At 40.0% G+C, this 19,037-nt stretch overlaps 2 protein-coding genes across 5 annotated transcripts in view; one reads left to right on the top strand and one right to left on the bottom strand.

Annotated features, from left to right (window-relative positions):
* The first annotated feature begins 1,383 nt into the window (after window positions 1-1,383).
* Window positions 1,384-19,037, top strand: part of ART3 (ADP-ribosyltransferase 3 (inactive)) — a 161,350-nt gene continuing 143,696 nt past the window's right edge. For all 4 annotated transcript variants that reach the window (XM_079919238.1, XM_079919240.1, XM_079919239.1 and 1 more), the window contains exon 1: window positions 1,384-1,672. In XM_079919238.1, the coding sequence (XP_079775364.1) occupies window positions 1,535-1,672 (138 nt within the window). In that variant the 5' untranslated portion in view covers window positions 1,384-1,534. The remainder of the gene's footprint in view (window positions 1,673-19,037) is intronic.
* Window positions 13,729-18,441, bottom strand: CXCL9 (C-X-C motif chemokine ligand 9). The gene is made up of 4 exons (XM_079920649.1): window positions 18,180-18,441; window positions 16,946-17,072; window positions 15,592-15,676; window positions 13,729-14,358 (listed from the first exon to the last, which is right to left on the bottom strand). Exons 1-4 carry the CDS (start codon window positions 18,343-18,345, stop codon window positions 14,254-14,256), a joined length of 483 nt encoding a protein of 160 aa, XP_079776775.1. The 5' UTR covers window positions 18,346-18,441; the 3' UTR covers window positions 13,729-14,253.

A 19,037-nucleotide genomic window follows, 5' to 3' on the forward strand; every position in this document is an offset into this window, starting at 1 on the left:
CGCAGGGCCTGCGCGTCCGGAGCCTGTGTTCCGCAACGGGAGAGGCCACAACAGTGAGAGGCCTGCGTACCGCAAAAAAAACAAAAAACAAAAAAACTCACAGCCTAAAGTTAGACGCTAAAAATATCCCTGGGGAGTTGATAGCACTATCCAATTTTGGAGAGGGGGAAAAAGGTCAATGAGGGGCATAAATTAGTTTTCTTGTATATTTTATTGTTTTTTTAGTACGTGGGCCTTTCACTGTTGTGGCCTCTCCCATTGCGGAGCACAAGCTCCGGACGTGGGCTCAGCGGCCACGGCTCACAAGCCTAGCTGCTGTGCGGCTTAGTGAGATCTTGCCAGACTGGGGAATGAACCCGTGTCTTCTGCATCAGCAGGTGGACTCTCAACCACTGAGCCACCAGGGAAGCCCTTCTTGTATATTTTAAATAGCTGTTCTTGTGTTGTTTTTAATTGTTTCAACCCAATGTAACCAAGGGAAAAGGGTGTGAACTGAATAAAATGTAGTCATGTTGGTTGTTTTAAAATGCAAATGAATTTGTATTTAAAAGCCAACTATTGTTATAACCTTTGTAAGTGCTGTTCAGCCAGAGTTTTAAATTCAGATCCTGGTCATTTGAAGAGAATACATTTCCACGGTTTCATGGTGTGCAAAAATAAATATGTGGAGAATGAATTAATGAAATAGAGTGTTGTTAATATAAAGAGACGCTTGATCCCTCACTCTGTTTCAAGCCCTTCACTTGTATTTAATCCTGAGAAGAGCCCTCTGAAATAGGTACTATAATTATCCGCACTTTGCAGATGAGGAAACAGGTTCAGACAAGTTGACTGCTTAAGTTCATAGCAGGTGAGGAAGCTGGGATTTCAATCCAGGCAGTCTTGATTATAAACACATGAGAAAGAAAAATGTAGCCTAACAGTTGTAAGCTAGTAAGCTGGTCTGGCATCTGTAGATGAACCATGGTATTCCCCTGCTTAACAGCAATTTAACACAACACCGACTTCAGTCCAGGTCATCTGTGGCCAGGTCAGAATGAGCCAAAAACAAGGCAACTCTGTAACCACATCTAGGCACAAGCAAATTCAAGCACACTGTGCAAACCACTATTAGTTTTTCTGCCACATTTGGAGAATGACTATTTTATTTATTAATCATTGAATCAGGTACTCATGAAATTATTAAGAAGTAAATGTAAGCAATAAATCTCTTTTTTAAACCCTTTCACAGATTTAAATTAAAAACATTGTTTTTGGTTGGTTGCATTAGTAAGAAAAAAAGCATCCTCAAAACAAAACATACTGAAATTATTTAATATAATTCCTGTCAAAATCGTAAGCTTATGTACTATGAATATTTAAGTCACTAAAATGTGACTTATGAGTAAAACACTCAGGCCATGTCACAAGCTTTTACAGTATTCACAATCTGTCAGGCACTAGGGTAAGCTGTTTTTTTTGTTTGTTTTTTTTTTAAGCGGTACGCGGGCCTCTCACTGTTGGGGCCTCTCGTGCTGCGGAGCACAGACTCCGGATGCGCAGGCTCAGCGGCCATGGCTCACGGGCCCAGCCGCTCCGAGGCATGTGGGATACCCCCCAGACCGGGGCACAAACCCGCGTCCCTTGCATCGGCAGGCGGACTCCCAACCACTGCGCCACCAGGGAAGCCCCAGTAAGTGTTTTTCTGTTTGCGTGTTTTCGGGGTTTTTTTGGCCGTGCCATGCGGCTGGCGGGATCTTAGTTCCCAGACAAAGAATCAAACCCAGCTGGCAGTGAAAGCGCAGAGTCCTAACCACTGGACCAACTAAGTGTTTTGAGCCGTGGGCATTTGCCCTTAGGAAACTCACAGACTAATAAGAGAGAGACATAGAAAATACTCTTTTTTTTTAAAAATAATTTTTTTCTTATTTATTTTTGGCTGCATTGCATCTTCGTTGCTGCTCTCAGGCTTTCTCTAGTTGTGGCGAGCGGGGCCTACACTTCATTGCGGTGCATGGTCTTCTCACTGCAGTGGCTTCTCTTGTTGCAGAACACAGGCTCTAGGTGTGCGGGCTTCAGTGGTTGTGGCACGTGGGCTCAGTAGATGTGGCTTGCGGGCTCTAGAGCGCAGGCTCAGTAGTCATGGCACACGGGCTTATTTGCTCCATGGCTGTGGGATCTTCTCGGACTAGGGCTCAAACCTGTGTCCTCTGCATTGGCAGGAGGATTCTTAACCAGTGCGCCACCAGGGAAGCCCAGAAAATACTCTTAAAATGAATAAATGTGTTCTTACGATAGAGGAGTGGAAGTAATAGGACAACATAGCCAGAGGAATCAGAATGTTTCACAGTTATGGTACCATTTGATTGAAATTCTGGAAGATGAATTTTTTTGGAGAAGGGAAAGAAAGGCTTTCTACATAAAGAAAGCAACCAGTGTAAAGGTGCAAAGACTTAAAAAAGTCTGGTGGAATTAAAGGATGACCAGAAGTCTTGGTGTGACTAATGGTTGGGAGGGGTGTGTGCAGCAAGGAAGGAGCTGAGGAAAATGAGTCGAGTGAGGTTATGCAGTCCTGATCTAAGGAGGGCATATGGGTCTGCTCATTTTACCCCCCAAACACCCTGAAGCAGGGTTTTTTTTTTTTTTTGATAGATGAGAAAACTAAGGCTGCAAGTGGCTAACTAAATATGTATTTTTTAGATGTTAAATAATGGCTATATTATATGCAATGCAATGTACATATGTTTAATGTATGTTAGATCAACACCAAGAAAACTCCATATTCATTTCTGTATTTAGTCTTGAATTGGCAAAGGAACTTTCCATCTTTTTCTGACCCCCAAATGATTTTTAACCTAAAGTGAATTATTCTAGAAAAGAAACTATCCTTTATAACTTTGCAAAAGAGAACCTATTATTATAAAATGGGTCATAATATCTGGATCCAGATGAGTTAAAAATTTCTTATTTGAAGGAGCCTAGTCTAGAGGGCTATTTTAAATTGTTTGCATAAGAAGCATACTCTTTTGACTTATATCTCTACTTGGGGTGCCTTTTTGGTAATAGTCTAGACAGCAGCTTGAGCACCAGTCTTGAGCCATTAAATCTTATTCCAAGTACATTAGTAGGAAGGAGGAAGGTGGGGAAGGGCAAAATGGTACACCTCCCAGCTGAACTAGCCCTACAAAATTTCCAAACAATATAGTACTTCTTTTTTTTTTTTTTTTTTTTTGCTGAGTCACTCACACACTTTGCAGGATCTCAGTTCCCCAACCAGGGGCTGAAACAGTGAACTTGGCCACGGCAGTGAAAGACTGGAATCCTAACCACTAGGCCACCAGGGAACTCCCCCCAAACAATAATGTATAATACTTCTGCATCTATCTCCTTGGTCAGAACTTAGTGAGATGGATAGTACTACAGGCAAGTCTTTGCTGGGTACAATAAGGCTCTGACTAAAGGAAGGAGAGGTCATGTGTGTTTTGAGGAATAAGGAAAGGCTTCATGAGGATGGTTGATGTATTTGAGATGTCTTGAAGGATGTGTACAGTTTTGATGAGAGGATACACAGGGAATAAATAAACAAGAACTCAATTGGGACAGGTAGTAATCTCCGTAAGAGTTTATTAGTATCATTTATTTAAGAGAACTTTGTGGCATTCCTTAGGAAATCCTTCCTTCTTTATAAAATGAGAGTGTTGAACAAAGGCAATTCTCATGCCAACCTCGTAACTTTATTATACTGCCACGTGGATGTACGATTCACATGATGATCAACCGAATCTTTCTTCAAATTGATGCTTAAGTATACACTATTCATTTAACCTTATCCAAAGCAATAATATCTGGGAATGATGGGTTTGATGTGCTGGTTATATTTTCTAAATACACATCAAAATAGGATGGAAAATTCCTGAGCCTAGCTAAGACCAGGACCTCTGCTTCCACATGAGGTCCCACCCTTTATTTTTTATGCTAATGTATTTATTTTATAGCTTTATTAAGGTATTAATTTATAAGAAACTGGCCACAAAGTGTACAATTTGATGAGTTTTGATACATGTATGCAACCATGAAATCATCATCACAATCAGGGTAATGAATATATCCATTATCCCCAAGTTTCCTTGTGCTGCACCATCCGTAGACAAACACACATCTGCTTTCTGTCACCACAGATAAGTTTGCACTTGCAGAAATTTTATACAAATGGAATCATACAGTATCTATTCTTTTGTGTCAGACTTCTTTCACTTATAATTATTTAAAAATTCATCCATGTTGTGAGTATCAATCGTTTGCCCCTTTTATTTTTGAGTAGTATTCCATCATATGGATATATTGCAATTTGTTTATCTGTTTACCTGTTGTTGAATATTTGGGTTGTGTCCAGTTTGGGGCTATCAATACTTGCGTTCAAGTCTTTCTATGGATATACGTTTCCTTTTCTCTTGGTAAATGCCTAGGGGTGGAACGGCTAGATCACATGATAGGTTTATATTTAACTTTTTAAGAAATGCCAGTTAGTCTTTTGCTTCCATCATTCCACTGAAACTGTTTTTATCAAGATCACCAATCACCTTGATGTTGCTAAATCCAGTGGTCAGTTTTCATTCTTTAACTTACCTGCAGCATTGGATACAGTTGGTCTCTCCCTCCTTCTAGAAACAGATTTGGTAATTGGCCTTTAAATGGTCTCTCTGCTCCTTCCCTTGCCCCTGTTGTGTATTTTCTTCTAGTGGTGGCCAGAGGGATCCTTAAATAGATCCAGTTACTCCTCCAGCTTCCCTTCTCTCTCAGATTTAAAGCTAAAGTCCTTCAGGAGCACAGAAGACCATTTATAAACGGACCCCACCTTACCTCTCTGGGCTCCCCTCCCTTTGTCCACTCTGCCCAGGAAAACTGGCCTCTTAGCTTCCCTCAACATGTCAAGCCTCAGGGCCTTCACACCTTCTGTCTCCTCTGTCTTAAGCACCACACATCTTGCTCACTCACTTTCCTGCTCTCTGCTCATGTGACATCTTATTAGGAAGGCTTTGCCTGACCTCCCATCCTGCCTCCCACCCCACACTTCCTGCTTTACTTCTTCCATTACCCTTGTAAGCCTCTGGCATAATATGTATTCACTAGCTTAATTGTTTGTTGTCTGTCTTTCTGAGCTAGAATATGAGTTTAATAAGTCCCTTTTCTTGTCCACTGCTCTATACTCAACACTTGGAGCAATGCATGGCACATAGTAGGTAATCAGTTAATATTTGTTGAAGGAATGAATAAACAATTTCTAGTCTTCCAATTCTTCAATTGTGTGATTTATTAAAGAATTTAAAATATCTTAGCTATCCACAGACAAAATTTGTCTCAAAATCAGTGAGTGACTAACACGTGAATTCTAGTTATTGTCTCTCTCATTAGAAACCAATGATGGTGGCTGTGTTCAGAAAAGAAAGGCATGTGTCCGTTCTTTGCTAATTAAAATTTTTTTTAATTGTTAGATTAGCCACTGGAGGGAGCTCATGCTTTTCTTTCTAACAAGAAAATTATACCATTTGACAAAATGACTACATACAAACTCAGCAGGAAACTGGTATTGGAAGAAATTTTAGTTTTCATATTTTGATTGGTTCTCTTAATTTTTTTTATTGTTCTTTCTTTTCCCTCCTCTTTTTCCAGCTTTATTGTGAGTTTATCCATAATTCCATCTACCCTTTCCTCCTTGTGGACAGTGAGGACTACTGGGTCGGCCTTTGGACAAATCTATCAACCCCAGATTCAATAGGGACTAATTCCATCAACTTTCTTGGATTTTTTCTCTTAAACCACCGTAGCCAAGTTCTTAAAGTCAAAATGTTTCTCAAGAACCAGCTAATAGTTTATATCTTCTGTGTGGTTACACTTAAAACCTGAAAGCATGATTTCAGTTGGCTTTGCGCGAATGATTTTGTGAATAGAGAGGAGATAACCAGCTCCTTTGTAGGTAGACCACTGCACATTGTAGCACCATTTAATCTCATAATGGGTAACAGAAACAAAGACTTGCTTTTATCCTTTCGCCAGGTTTCTTGGGTGTGCCAGCTGAACCTGATGCTGTTCACTGCCTTATTCTGTAAAAATCTACTATTACTGCTGGATTAATTTAGACTGTGTAAGACTATTAATGTGATTGACTTTGGGTGTTCCTGATTTTCACTGATTAAGAAATTTTCCCTCTTGGGGCCCCAAATCTCCTGATACTACTACATAATTTTTCTATTTCATGGGAAATAGGGTAGGCTGTGGATGGTATTTTTAAAGTTTTTAAGCAAGATATAAGATTTTGGGGTCCTTTTTCAAAAGACAAGTTACAATAAGGGGAGAGAACTCGTAATGTGTGTAAATTCCCTGTTTCTTTCTTTGCTTATAAATCATGCTTGCTTGCTTTTTAAAAAATTTTCTATAAATTTTTAGGAAGAAATCTCTTCCTCTGTAACCCAAATGACGTGAAAGTTGTGGAGGGATGTCCTCGAGGATCTACAACCTCAAGGATCTTATTTATTTCAGGAAATAAATAAAAGTGGTAAGACCACCTCTCTCTCCTCCCCTGAAACGTTCTCCTGGTTATATCCTCAGAGACTCAGTTACAAAAGGAATAACATCCCTGCTTTTGGCTATCCCCAACCTGAGGGACCCACAGGGGTAATTGGACAATTGGAAAATCCCACCTGCAGGCAGAAAGATAGAGCAATGTGAGAACTACCTGGACATTACTTGGCATTGCTCTTGATAGGGAATAAAGAAAGAACGAAACCTTTTTGGAGTCTTCTAATTTCCATCTCATGTTATCAAAATAATCTAAGACTGGAGAAGTGGGCTTCTCACATTTCAGCAGTCCTAAACTAGTTCCCCATGACAGTTTATCTTAAAATACAAGTATATTTAAAGGAGTACAGGGAACATCATTGTAAAAGGTGGTCAAGTTAAGGTATCCAATTAGCAAAAACTGTGGTGTACTGGGCAGAAAGCTGAAAAGGGATAATGTTTGGGGAGCCCTTAGAGAAACCTTAGAGGTCATAGTCTCTCATGCTTCAGTTTGCAGATGAAGAAGAGGCCATGAGACTTAAGGCTACACAGCCCATTGGAAATTCCCTGGTGGTCCAGTGGTTAGGACTCCCCGATCCCACTGCATGGGGCATGGGTTCGATCCCTGGTCGGGGAACTAAGATCCTGCATGCTACAAGGAGCCGCCAAAAGAAAGGAAAAAAAATTTTTTTAAAAAGGCTACATGGCTCATGAGTGGCAGGATCAGAAATATCTTCCAGTTTCTTGGTTTTGAAGCTCTTGGTTGTCCTTCCATCTGGAAGGTTTCTCCCAGTGTTAAAAGTCTGTGTTTGGGGTTGTAGGAGATAACCATAAAGATAATAGCAGCTAATACTTATTGATTAAAATAAAAAGTATATTATATGTAACCTGTGTCATTTGGGCTCTCTGGGAAGCAGGCACTGAGACAGAATCAGATGTGCAAGAGGTTTATTGGTGGGACCCTGTATAAAAATAAAAGTGGGAGGAAGCAGAATTGAGCAGAGACTGCCTCAGACTTGGATACAGATCTGTCAAAGTTTTAGTCAATCCAGTGGGGAGCTCCTGATGAAAGACTGCCCATCTGGGCAGAAATGACCAGGCCCTAGTATTTCTTCTATACTCAGTCATTGGCTGGAGGCTGCCCAGTAAGATCGTGGTCTCAAAATCTGGGGTGAGTCCAAGGTGCTGCTGTTGGATGTGGTCAGCTAACCACCCTTATTGCAGCTGAGCAGCAAGTTCGTTGTTGAAGGGTGATCCAAGCAGCACACCTCCATGGCTGCCACATAACCCAAGCAGCCCAAAGTTCTCTGTTTGTCTGGAGTTACCTTCAATATCCAAATAAAGTGACTTAATTCCCCCAATTATTAGAAATCTAAAATCTTTCCCAATATTTTCAGAGTCCCAGCCAGGCTGGCATTTAAAACTGAATGTGTAAGGCAGGGAGGGATAAACTGGGAGATTGGGATTGACATGTACACACTAGTATATATAAAATAGATAACCAGTAGAAACCTGCTATACAGCACAGGGAACTCTACTCAATACTCTGTAATGGCCTATACAGTATGGAAAAAGAATCTTAAAAAAAAAAAAGAGTGGATATATGTATATCTATATATAACTGATTCACTTTGCTGTACACCTGAAACTAATACAACATTGTAAATCAACTATACTCTAATAAAATTTTTTAAAAAACAAACTGTGTTACACAGCAGTGTTTTAAAGCTGGTCATCCCTTAGATGTTCATCTTTTTGGTTAATTCTAAATAGTTTTACCAAAACGGAATAGCAATTTTTGTCCCCACTAACAGTGCATGAGAGTTCCTGTTGCTGTGCCCTGTCATAGACAAGCCATATTGTCTGTTTTATCAATTTTAGCCATTTTGGTAGGTATGTAGTCATGTACTGTTCCAACTTCCATTTTTATTTAATTAACTATAAGTAAAGTAATTATAGTAAGTAAATCAACTATACTCCAATAAAAATTATATATATAAAAAAAGAAAAGCCAGCAAGCTGGTCATCCCACCACAGGAAATTTCTCACTGGTTTCTATACCTTTACTCCAGCCTGCTGTCATTTTTACAGTGGCATTTTACTCCCATCTCCTTCTTCTGCCTCTCTTTTTTAAAAAACAAACTGGTAAGAAAGGTTGCTGTTTCAGAATTCCCAACACCCTCCCTAGCTGCCAGAGGTCATTTCTATTCCCATACTATTCAGGGAGATTTAGCTTGCATTTGCTTTAACTTCCATTCCATAAAAACCCCCAGCCAGTCTGGCCCTAATCAAAGTCTCCAAACAAGAGACATCTGCCTTGAGGTATGTTCTGCTGCTTTTAATACTGTAGAAGTGATTGCTGGCATTACTCTTTCTAAGTAACAACGCTTTTTCCCTCTCTGTTAATAATTTACTTTGTCATTTCTCCTCTCACACTTATAGATTTTGATGTTAGTTCCTCCTTCTATTGGAAGCTCATGTTGTCTACTCAGATGGTTAAGGAAAGCTGATGGTAGGTGACTGGGCCCACTTGGCCCTACACTCTACGCAGAAGGCAGAGGCCACGGCCTCATTCCCTGAAGATAGAGGTCCCAGCAACTTTTTTCTTTTCTTTAAGCAAAAAAATTCCTTATGAAAATAGTCAACTTGAAACAGTAAAGTGAAATAGTATATTTAAAGGATGAGATTTTAAAATTTGTATAGCAAACTTTTCTTTTTTTAATAAATTTATTTATTTATGGCTGTGCCAGGTCTTCATTGCTGCGCATGGGCTTTCTCTAGCTGCAGCGAGCGGGGGCTACTCTTCATTGTGGTGCGTGGGCTTTTCATTGTGGTGGCTTCTCTTGTTGCAGAGCGTGGGCTCTAGGTGCGCAGGCCACAGTAGTTGTGGCACGTGGGCTCAGTAGTTGTGGCTCACGGGCTCAGTAGTTGTGGCTCGTGGACTCTAGAGCGAAGGTTCAGTAGTGGTGGCGCACGGGCTTAGTTGCTCTGTGGCATGTGGGATCTTCCCAGACCAGGGCTCGAACCCATGTCCCCTGCATTGGCAGGTGGATTGTAAAGCACTGTGACACCAGGGAAGTCCATTATATAGCAAACTTTTAAAGAAAGCAAATAGTTATGTATTATAGAACTTGACACCTTTCCCTGTAATCTTTTACCAATTTGCCCCAGTCCACACTCTCATTCACACACTTAGGTTTGATTACTCATTTGTGATTTATTTACTTCCTTAAAATGTAGGATTGGGCTTCCCTGGTGGCGAAGTGGTTGAGAGTCCGCCTGCCAATGCAGGGGACATGGGTTCGTGCCCCGGTCCAGGAAGATCCCACATGCCGCCTAGTGGCTGGGCCCGTGAGCCATGGCCGCTGAGCCTGCGCGTCCGGAGCCTGTGCTCCGCAGCGGGAGAGGCTGCAACAGTGAGAGGCCCACGTACCACACACACACGCACACACACACACACACAAAATGTAGGATCAAAAACTCTCCTGGGAACTTTAAATTAACTTGCCTCAAAATGCCTCAGGTGACTGACTGCCTAGAAGCTAATTAACTCCTTATATGTAAGAAAGGTTGCTTGTTTTCCCTTCTCACCTAATTTCATCCTCTCTATACCAGCCAGAAAACAGAGTGACCGTATTCTAAATCACCTATGATTGCAGTTTCTCTCTTTATCTTCCTTTCTAATAAGAAAGCAACTTTGCATCTTCCTAGGAGGGATAAAGAAACCTCAAATAGCTTCCTCCTAATTAACTGACCAAGAGATCACTGGCATTTCAATTTAAACGTATAGCTTACAGATTTAATATTTTCACTGATTACCCATTGCTCTAATATATAAAATTTGTTCTGATACAAACTGCTTTCTGGTATAGCAAAATAATTTAAATTTTAAATCAGAGAACAATTCTTAAGAGTTAAGGTCACTTTACAACAGGGCAGTCACAGGGAGAGGAATTCAGTGTGACTGGGAGCATTCTGGGATGGAAAAGCAAGACTTGAATCATATATAGGCGGGAATCAGTTAGATGGGGGTGGGAGGTGAGTGGAGCAGGTGAATAAAAGAGCGTGAGCAAAGCTGAAGGCGGAAGTGAGCATGGTAAGTTTAGATGTCATGACAAGAGTAGTTCAGATTGATTTGGAAAAGACATGAAAGAAAATTTAGGGTAAAGCACATGTCAATCAACTGAAGAAATACCTATTAAGTGCTTCCAAAGTACCAGGCACTGGTCTAGACACTATAGATGCAGTGGTGAAGAGAATAAACTTTTCTGTAGTCAAGAAAATTATGTTTGTGGTGGGGTAGGGGACAGGAAATAGCTATATAAATATTTTTAAAAGGTAATTTCAGATTGTGATGAAGTTAGATTGATTTTTTTTTTTTTTTTTTTTTTTTTTTGGCGTACGCGGGCCTCTCACTGTTGTGGCCTCTCCCGTTGCGGAGCACAGGCTCCGGACGCACAGGCTCAGGGGCCATGGCTCACGGGCCTAGCCGCTCCGCGGCATGTGGGATCTTCCCGGACCAGGGCACGAACCCGTGTCCCCTGCATCGGCAGGTGGACTCTCAACCACTGTGCCACCAGGGAAGCCCAGTTAGATTGATTTATCTGATAAAGGAGAATGAAACAGACCATAGCTACCAGATTTTTAAAAATCGTGTGCCTTCTAGGTAAAATTGGAACAGGCATCCCCTGTATGGATGTTTTATTCTTTTGTTAGTTTGTTTGCATTATTATTATATTCCACATGAATTTCTTAGTAGGAATCTTTTTCTTTTTTTAAAATATTTATTTGGCTGCGTCAGGTCTTAGTTGCGGCATGCATGTGGGATCTAGTTCCCTGACCAGGGATTGACCCCGGGCCCCCAGCATTGGGAGCATGGAGTCTTAACCACTGGACCACCAGGGAAGTCCCCTTAGGAATCTTTTAAAGCCACTTGCCCATTTTGTCAAGATTGGCTTAGTTAGCAGTCTGTCTTAGTATCCCATGATCCTGGTTCTAGTTTAGAGTTAGCCATAGAGGACTGTGCCCACATAAGTGGCAACCCATTGTTGCAAAGTGAAGAAAGTGACTGAATGAGGGTGCATGTCAATCCCTCCCAGGTAAGGAAGTCTCACTTTTTCCACAGGAAATCTGTATGTGACACAGGCTCACCTGACAAATGCATTGAGTGAAGCTGCCAGTATCAATTGCTGACTTCAGATTTATAGTAAATCTTCACTTCTTTCTTATTTTTCAGACAAAATATGTTATAAATACTCTAATTTTATCTACCCCATAGGGTGTACACATCCCACTTTGGAAAGCACTACAACAGACAGGGTCTGGGGAGAGGATGGTTATTTCACTAAGGGTGATAAGGGAAGGAGACTGTGAAGTGACATTGAAGCTGAAATTCAAATGAAGAGGCAGGAACAGCTGTGCAAAGAAGAGTGCTTCGGGCACAGGTGTATCAGTTAGGGAAGCAGAGTCGCTCTGAATATTAAGGGATTAGAGGATTTACTATAGGAATCAGATGTTACACAGATGAGGGAAGATCTTGGGAAATGAAAGTCTGGGAGGATAGTCAAGGGACTGGAGAAAGATTCACTGACCAAACCTTCAGAAGCACTGGTACAGTTATACACATAAGAGTTTGTGAGAAAAATCCAAGAAGCTAAGACTGGCTGGCTGCCAAACTGGGACTGCTAGGGACCTATGGGAAGCTATTGCTTCTATGTAACTGCTGCCTCTCTAGGTCCACTTCCAGGCATCTGGTGGAGGACCTGGGACCATTGTTGGTCACAGGGCCACCAGTCATGAAGACAAAGTGAACTCAGAGGAGAGCAAGTGCAAGCTGGGATCCACCGTGTCTGTCACTATATCTAATCAAGAGTAATGGCCGGGCTTCCCTGGTGGCGCAGTGGTTGAGCGTCCGCCTGCCGATGCAGGGGACACGGGTTCGTACCCCGGTCCGGGAGGATCCCACATGCCGCGGAGCGGCTGGGCCCGTGAGCCATGGCCGCTGAGCCTGCGCGTCCGGAGCCTGTGCTCCGCGACGGGAGAGGCCACAACAGTGAGAGGCCCGTGTACCGCAAAAAAAAAAAAAAAAAAAAAAAGAGACAATGATGGTCTGGACTATGGGTATAAAAATATAGATACAGAGAACTGGTCAGGCAGGCTTTTGATCTCATTTCTCCAACCTATTTTCTCAGTCCTGGAAACATTTCTCTGTGTGTATGAGATGTGAAACACCCTCTGTTGCGAAGAAAGTGCAGCAGAGGTAAATGGTCGGGGGAGGCTGGGACCGACCCTGAGGACTTGCTGTGCACCAAGATCTATGCTGGGCCTGTTCCTCACAGCAATCCTGGAGGAGGAACTTGGTGTACAGGGAGGTTAAAAAGTGTGCTTGAACCAAGGTCACACAGCTAATAAGTGGTGGGATTGATCTTAACTCAGATATCTCAGAAGCCAGAATCTTAGCTCTCTCCACAGCATACTGCTGTGTCTCAGGTTAAGGTCCTTGTGGGCTTTGTCATGTTCACCATCAGCAGCTGCTACCTGCTCAAATATCACACATATCTGGCCTCTCAAGTGTATCTCAAACGTACAAGGCTGGTATTCTCTGTCCACTCCCAACCTTCTTAGAGACTCCATACTGCATAATACCTCCAGCCCAAGTTTTCTGGACTCTGGAATAACTTATCCTATGTTTGGGTCTCCATAACTACTTGAGGCTTTATAATATTTAAACATATATATTTTTAGGTTATGGAAAAGAGTCAGGACATTTTTGGTCTCCTGGGTATATTCTTATTGGAATAGCATTGGCCTTGAGGATTAGGAAATAAATTGCGTTCCGCATAAACTCTTGTAAGTCAATGTTGTTATAAGGTATTGTCAGATTTTATGCTGAAGTCTTTTTATGTCTCCAAAGAGCACTTTAAAGAGCTTCCATGTCTTTATCTCAATTACACTTTATTTGAGATGAAACCAAGTGAATAAGGACACATGAGAATTACTGTTACACGTGCAATAGTTGAGGTACATGTCTGAGACATTAAAAAATCAAGACTTGTTTTCTGATCAGTGGTGCATTTATTGATAGCATTGTCTTTTAACAAAGAAAATATTTCAGACTACAGGGTATATATGTCAATACTGCTTTGCACTTAATTATTTGCTTAGAGAGTGTACATGTATATGTAAATGGTACAGTTATACACAGCATGGATATCTCAGATGCATTGTATGAGAGGCCCACAGGCAGATTCAAATACAGATGCTGACGGCCATGGCAGCTTGGTGAGGTCCAGCTCGATTCCAAACTGCTCCGCTTACCAGCATGCTCCCAGGCTGGGGCCTGCTGATGTGTGCCTCAGGATATTCTCTGGAGTCCTGGGAAGCCTACAGCTGTTCTCGCAGGCAGCTGTTGTGTGTGGGATGCGGTTGTGAGGACATTGGTCCAGATGTGGGCGTTACGGAGATTGTGGGCTTAAGCATGATGAAATTCAGCTGGTCAGAGGTGGAAGAACAAAGACAAACTCTAGCCTCTAACAATTCTTCACAGCTGGATTTTAAAAGCAACTTGCTACCTTTAATGACAATTTCAAAATAATGCTTTAAATTTTCTAGTTCAAATCAACAAGCTTATGTATGAAGATGCCATCCCTTTTTGGAATTATTTCAGTATAGTTAAAAAGAAACTTTTTAACACAAAATACTTGCTGGTAAAATGGTAACTCATGTAGTCTTCTTTTGAGGAGGATGTAGAGATTTTTTAACTTTTGGAACTTTCTTGGTTTTTTTATATTTTCTCCCTTTTTTTTGCTTTTTTTTTTGGTTGACCTGTGAGGAGACAGAAAAAAAAGGGTAATGTTTCTCTATCTTACCCTTTTTCCTTCCTTATATTATATTTGGACTCTCCAGACTGTGGTCTTTCTTTATCCTCAGAACCAGTTTAAAGTTGCTTCAGTCTCAGAGGGGCTCTTTTTGATTCTATTTCACTCACTTTGATGAGGAGGCAGTAGCCTTCTGACTGGTTCTCTTCTGTCCATTTTCTGGGCTCATTACTACCCCCACTGCAATCTTGCTTATGACCCACCTGTCCCAACTATAGTTTTCTGAGGTTGGTACTATTATCATCCAATGTTTACAGATGAGGAGACTGAGGCTCGGAGCGGGTGACTTGCCCAAAGTTGCACAGCTAGTATGTGGCAGAACTGCTAGTCTGTCAGAGTCCAGAACCAAGTGCCCAACTACATATTCTGTGGCCCTCTTCAAACTTAACCCTTTAGCACACCATGCAGGATTCTTCCCCCTTTCCTGGTCTACTTTTCTATCTCAATCCCTTCACTCCCTCCGCACAAACTCCAGCCACATTACCCGAGGTTCCTGGAACACAGTGAGCTCGCTCATGACTCTAGTCGGTTTTTTATGCTGTCCTTACCCTCCTGGTGAACTACTTATCCTTCAAGACCCAAATCAAATGTCACCTGATATAAAAAGTCTTCCTTAACCCTTTCTTCCTGTCCCCTCACCTCTGGCAAAGTTAATTACTCCTTCTTCTATTATCTTCAAGATTCTTGTACATATATTTATTTTATATTTTTCACATTGTACTATAATTAATTGTTAGCAAATTTGCTACAGAAGGAAGGGACTTTATCTTATTACCTTTTTTTTTGTTTTTGGTTGTGCCATGCGATAGTTCTCCAACCAGGGATTGAACCCGGGCCCTGGCAGTGAAAGTGCCAAGTCCTAACCACTGGACCACCATGGAATTCCCTACCTTATATCCTTTCTATCCTCACTGTCTACCACTCAATACGCATTTATTGTATTGGATAAGAAAGACAAGCTGCCTACCCTCATGGAACACACATTCTAGTGGGAGAGATAGACAAGTGATACTGTAAGCAAGACTACCATTACACCTCAAGGTGATGACATCATTCTACGAAAAAAATAGGAGCACAATAACATGAATGAAGAACGTATCCTTAAAGGAACTACATGATTCTTTGTTTTCCAAAGTTAATTTCTAAAAGAAAGAAAATTTTGTTCCTTTTTTTCACCAACCTGTTTCTCCCACTCTTTAATCAATTCTTTCACATCTGTTGAATTTGGGTTTAGACAGGTTTGAGCCCCATTCTTCATTGTAGCACTACCAAAGAAATAGCAACAAGATATTTCTTTTTACTTTTAATAATTTAAATGCTTCATCTTATCCACAGAATTCAATTCCCCAATTAAAAATGTACTTGTGTCATCACTATAAGCATCTGAGACTTCCAGTCTTTTTCCTGCCTTTTCATTTTTTAAGTGACTGAGGGGACTTAGATACATTTCTAGGATAGCACGTAACTCTAAGTTAAAAAAATCCCAACAGGTATATGCAATAGGAGAAAGTTAAATCTAAAGATAATATTGGTTCTGTTATGATGGAAAAAGCTATTTAGGTTTAAGTGAAAATATAAAATAGACAAGTTGCCAATATATCTACTTTCTTTTCCCCCAAAACAATGAAAATGAGCATGAATTTTGCTAAATTTTCTAGTGAAACAACTTAAAACATCAATAAAATGTTTTCTTAAGACAAGATTAACAGACTGGTTGAATTTTTAAAATTACATCAGACGCTCCAGGAACAATTTAAAGACTATTTTCTTTAATTTCTGTCTAATCTAAGAATAAGAGTAGTCATTCTATACAGCATCCTTGATTTAGGTTTCAAAAAACTTACAATAGGCATATCCTTTAATCTAGCAATTCTAATCTCTAGAAAGGTATTACTAATAGGAAAGAATTAAAGACACAATATTGCTACAATAGCAGTTTGTTTTCAATAGCAAAAAAATTGGAAATAACCTACATTTAGGTGTTGGTCATATAGATTATGGTACGTCCACATGATAGAATAAAATTTGGCCATTAAAATTGACATTATTAGGAAAAAATGATGTTACTACAGAAGATTTACTGACAGGAAATGTTCATTATATAGTGTTAATGTAAAAGCAGATTACAAAACAGTATGTAGTGTATGATTTTATTTTTGGGTACATATATTGTGTGTATAAATATATATATATAGCGTCTATATATGTACACACAAAGCCAATGAGGGAGATTTGGAAGACTATATGCAGAGAGATTAACACTACCTATCACTGAATGGTAGGATTATAGACGATTTTTAATTTCTTCTTTTGGGTCATTTACATTAAACATTTTCTACAATGAACATGTCATCTTTGGTTCCTAACCTCTACCAGACATTGCTTGTTTTTTTAGAAGAAAAGGAAGAAGTAGACTGGATTTATGGAGGGGCAACTATCTGCATTTTAAGTGTCTGAATGGGCAAGTGTTCTGAGGGTAATACTCACACTAAACTTATTGCTGGAGCCTATGTGTTGGATGAGTTTTTACTTACATGATTTCAGTTTTCTCACAAGAAGGGCTTGGGGCAAATTGTTTAAGGTCCTTTAAGAATTTTGAATGGATCGTCCCTGGGCTGGTGTTGATGCAGGAACAGCGTCCATTCCTCATTGTTGGAGTTCCTAAGGGGGAAAGAGAGGTAGAAAACATCGATTTAGAGCAATGTCTCAATTTAGGCGATCCACCCAAATGATACATTTGACTTAGTCATGATTATTACTATCACTTACTGAGTGTCTGTTAATCATTACCACGAGATTTTGAGTAGGTGTTATCTCCGGTTTATAGATAAAGAATCCAAGGTTCAGAGAAGTTAAGTAAAAAACAAAGCCTTTCAGCTTTTAGGGGACAAGTGCAGGGTTTCAGCACAGGTTTCTTTGGGTCCAAAGGCATTACTCTTAACTACCATATTTTACAACCTTAGGAAAAGGGATTTTTATAATATTCAATAAATGTCTATCACAGGTCAGATACACAGATACCTAATTCGTGTGTGCTATGCAGACCATAGTATCTCAAGCAAATCCCAAAGCCATTTTTTATCTGACCTTAGTGAAATGGAGTTGGTACTCGTTTCAACAAAAAGCTCCACTTACAATAACTAATTACCACCACCATCCTGATCTTTCCCACTGCCTTGGTTTTCAGTAGTACTTTAAACTTTTGAAAATTCTTTAAAATACACTGTCTTCATTCCTTAATTTTTTCATTTATTCAACATACATTTACTCAGTACTTCCTATATGCCATACATTGTATAGTAGGTAGAAAAAGCATAACTATAAAATTTCCATTTTACAGCTGAGGAAACTGAAGTCTAGAAAAGTTCATTAATTTGCCCCAAATAACAAAGGAAGTTAGTAAACAGATTAGGGACAACCTCTCTGATTATTGGATACTTAATTTGTCAACCACAGACATACTTATCAAGAAACACTGTCAGGGTGACAAAAATAATTTAGGAGACAAAGTCTTCCATCTCATTATCACCCAGTTCAACAAACATTTATTGAACACTTACTCTGTGCCAGGAATTCACACACGTGGACTGAGAAGACTTGTATTTGACTTGGCAGGTCCAAGATATGAACTTTGGATAACTGACAACAACTGACTCACATCACTTTCTGATGCACACAAAGCAGTTACCTTCACTGGCAAATCAAGGGACTTTTCTAGCAGTTCACATCTCTGACTTGACTAACCCAATATAACTCAGAATCCCTTACCTTGAACTCCAATCAGAGTCAGGAAGATGATACCCAAAAGGAGAGAAACGCCACTTTTCTTCATAGTGGTAGAATGGAGTTGCTCCTGTATTTGTTCTACTGAGTCACTCCTGTATTTGATTTTAAGCCTGAGAAATTCTTTAGAGAACATGCTCTTGGAAGTCATACTTATTTAGGAAATCCATTTCCCTCCTAAAATCTGATTGGCTGGTTGTCTTAGCTGATCCAGCTAAACTGACCACAAACTTAATTGTGCTGGGGGAAACCCTACTCTCTGATCCAAGGGAATTTCTGCATGATTTATATGTTTCCATTTCACATAAATGGGTAGTTTATCATAAGAGATGTGAAACCATCATCACTGGCAGCCTTTAGCACAGTAACAGCTGCTCACCTGGATGAAGAATAAGTTATATAATGAATATAATAACATCATACAAGAAGGGCTGGAGATGTGGTTTCCAGATGGGAAATATTAAAGTCCAGATAAGTAAAACACTCTTCAAATTTTCTTACTATTTGTAGAATATCTTTATGTATAATATATGGCCACATTTATTTTTTCTTATATTGCTTACCCAACAATCTTAAACAATCAAAATACATTAAAAGGCATCTTAATTAATTCAGGGACTAGGTCATTTCCTACTGTGGTAGGCTCTTTTTGTTTTTTATGTCATTGCTGCTACAGATTATTATTTTTTTAAATAGATAGAATAATGGATCAGTTGAAAATAGACAGTGGGTACTACCTCAAACTTTAAAACTTCTGTGTATCAAAGAAAACAATCAACAGTGAAAAAGCAACCTATGGAATGGGAGCAAAACATGTATCTGATAAGGAGTTAATATTATATG

This window comes from Stenella coeruleoalba (genome assembly GCF_951394435.1).
Source record: "Stenella coeruleoalba genome assembly, chromosome: 4".
Taxonomy (NCBI): Eukaryota; Metazoa; Chordata; class Mammalia; order Artiodactyla; family Delphinidae; genus Stenella; species Stenella coeruleoalba.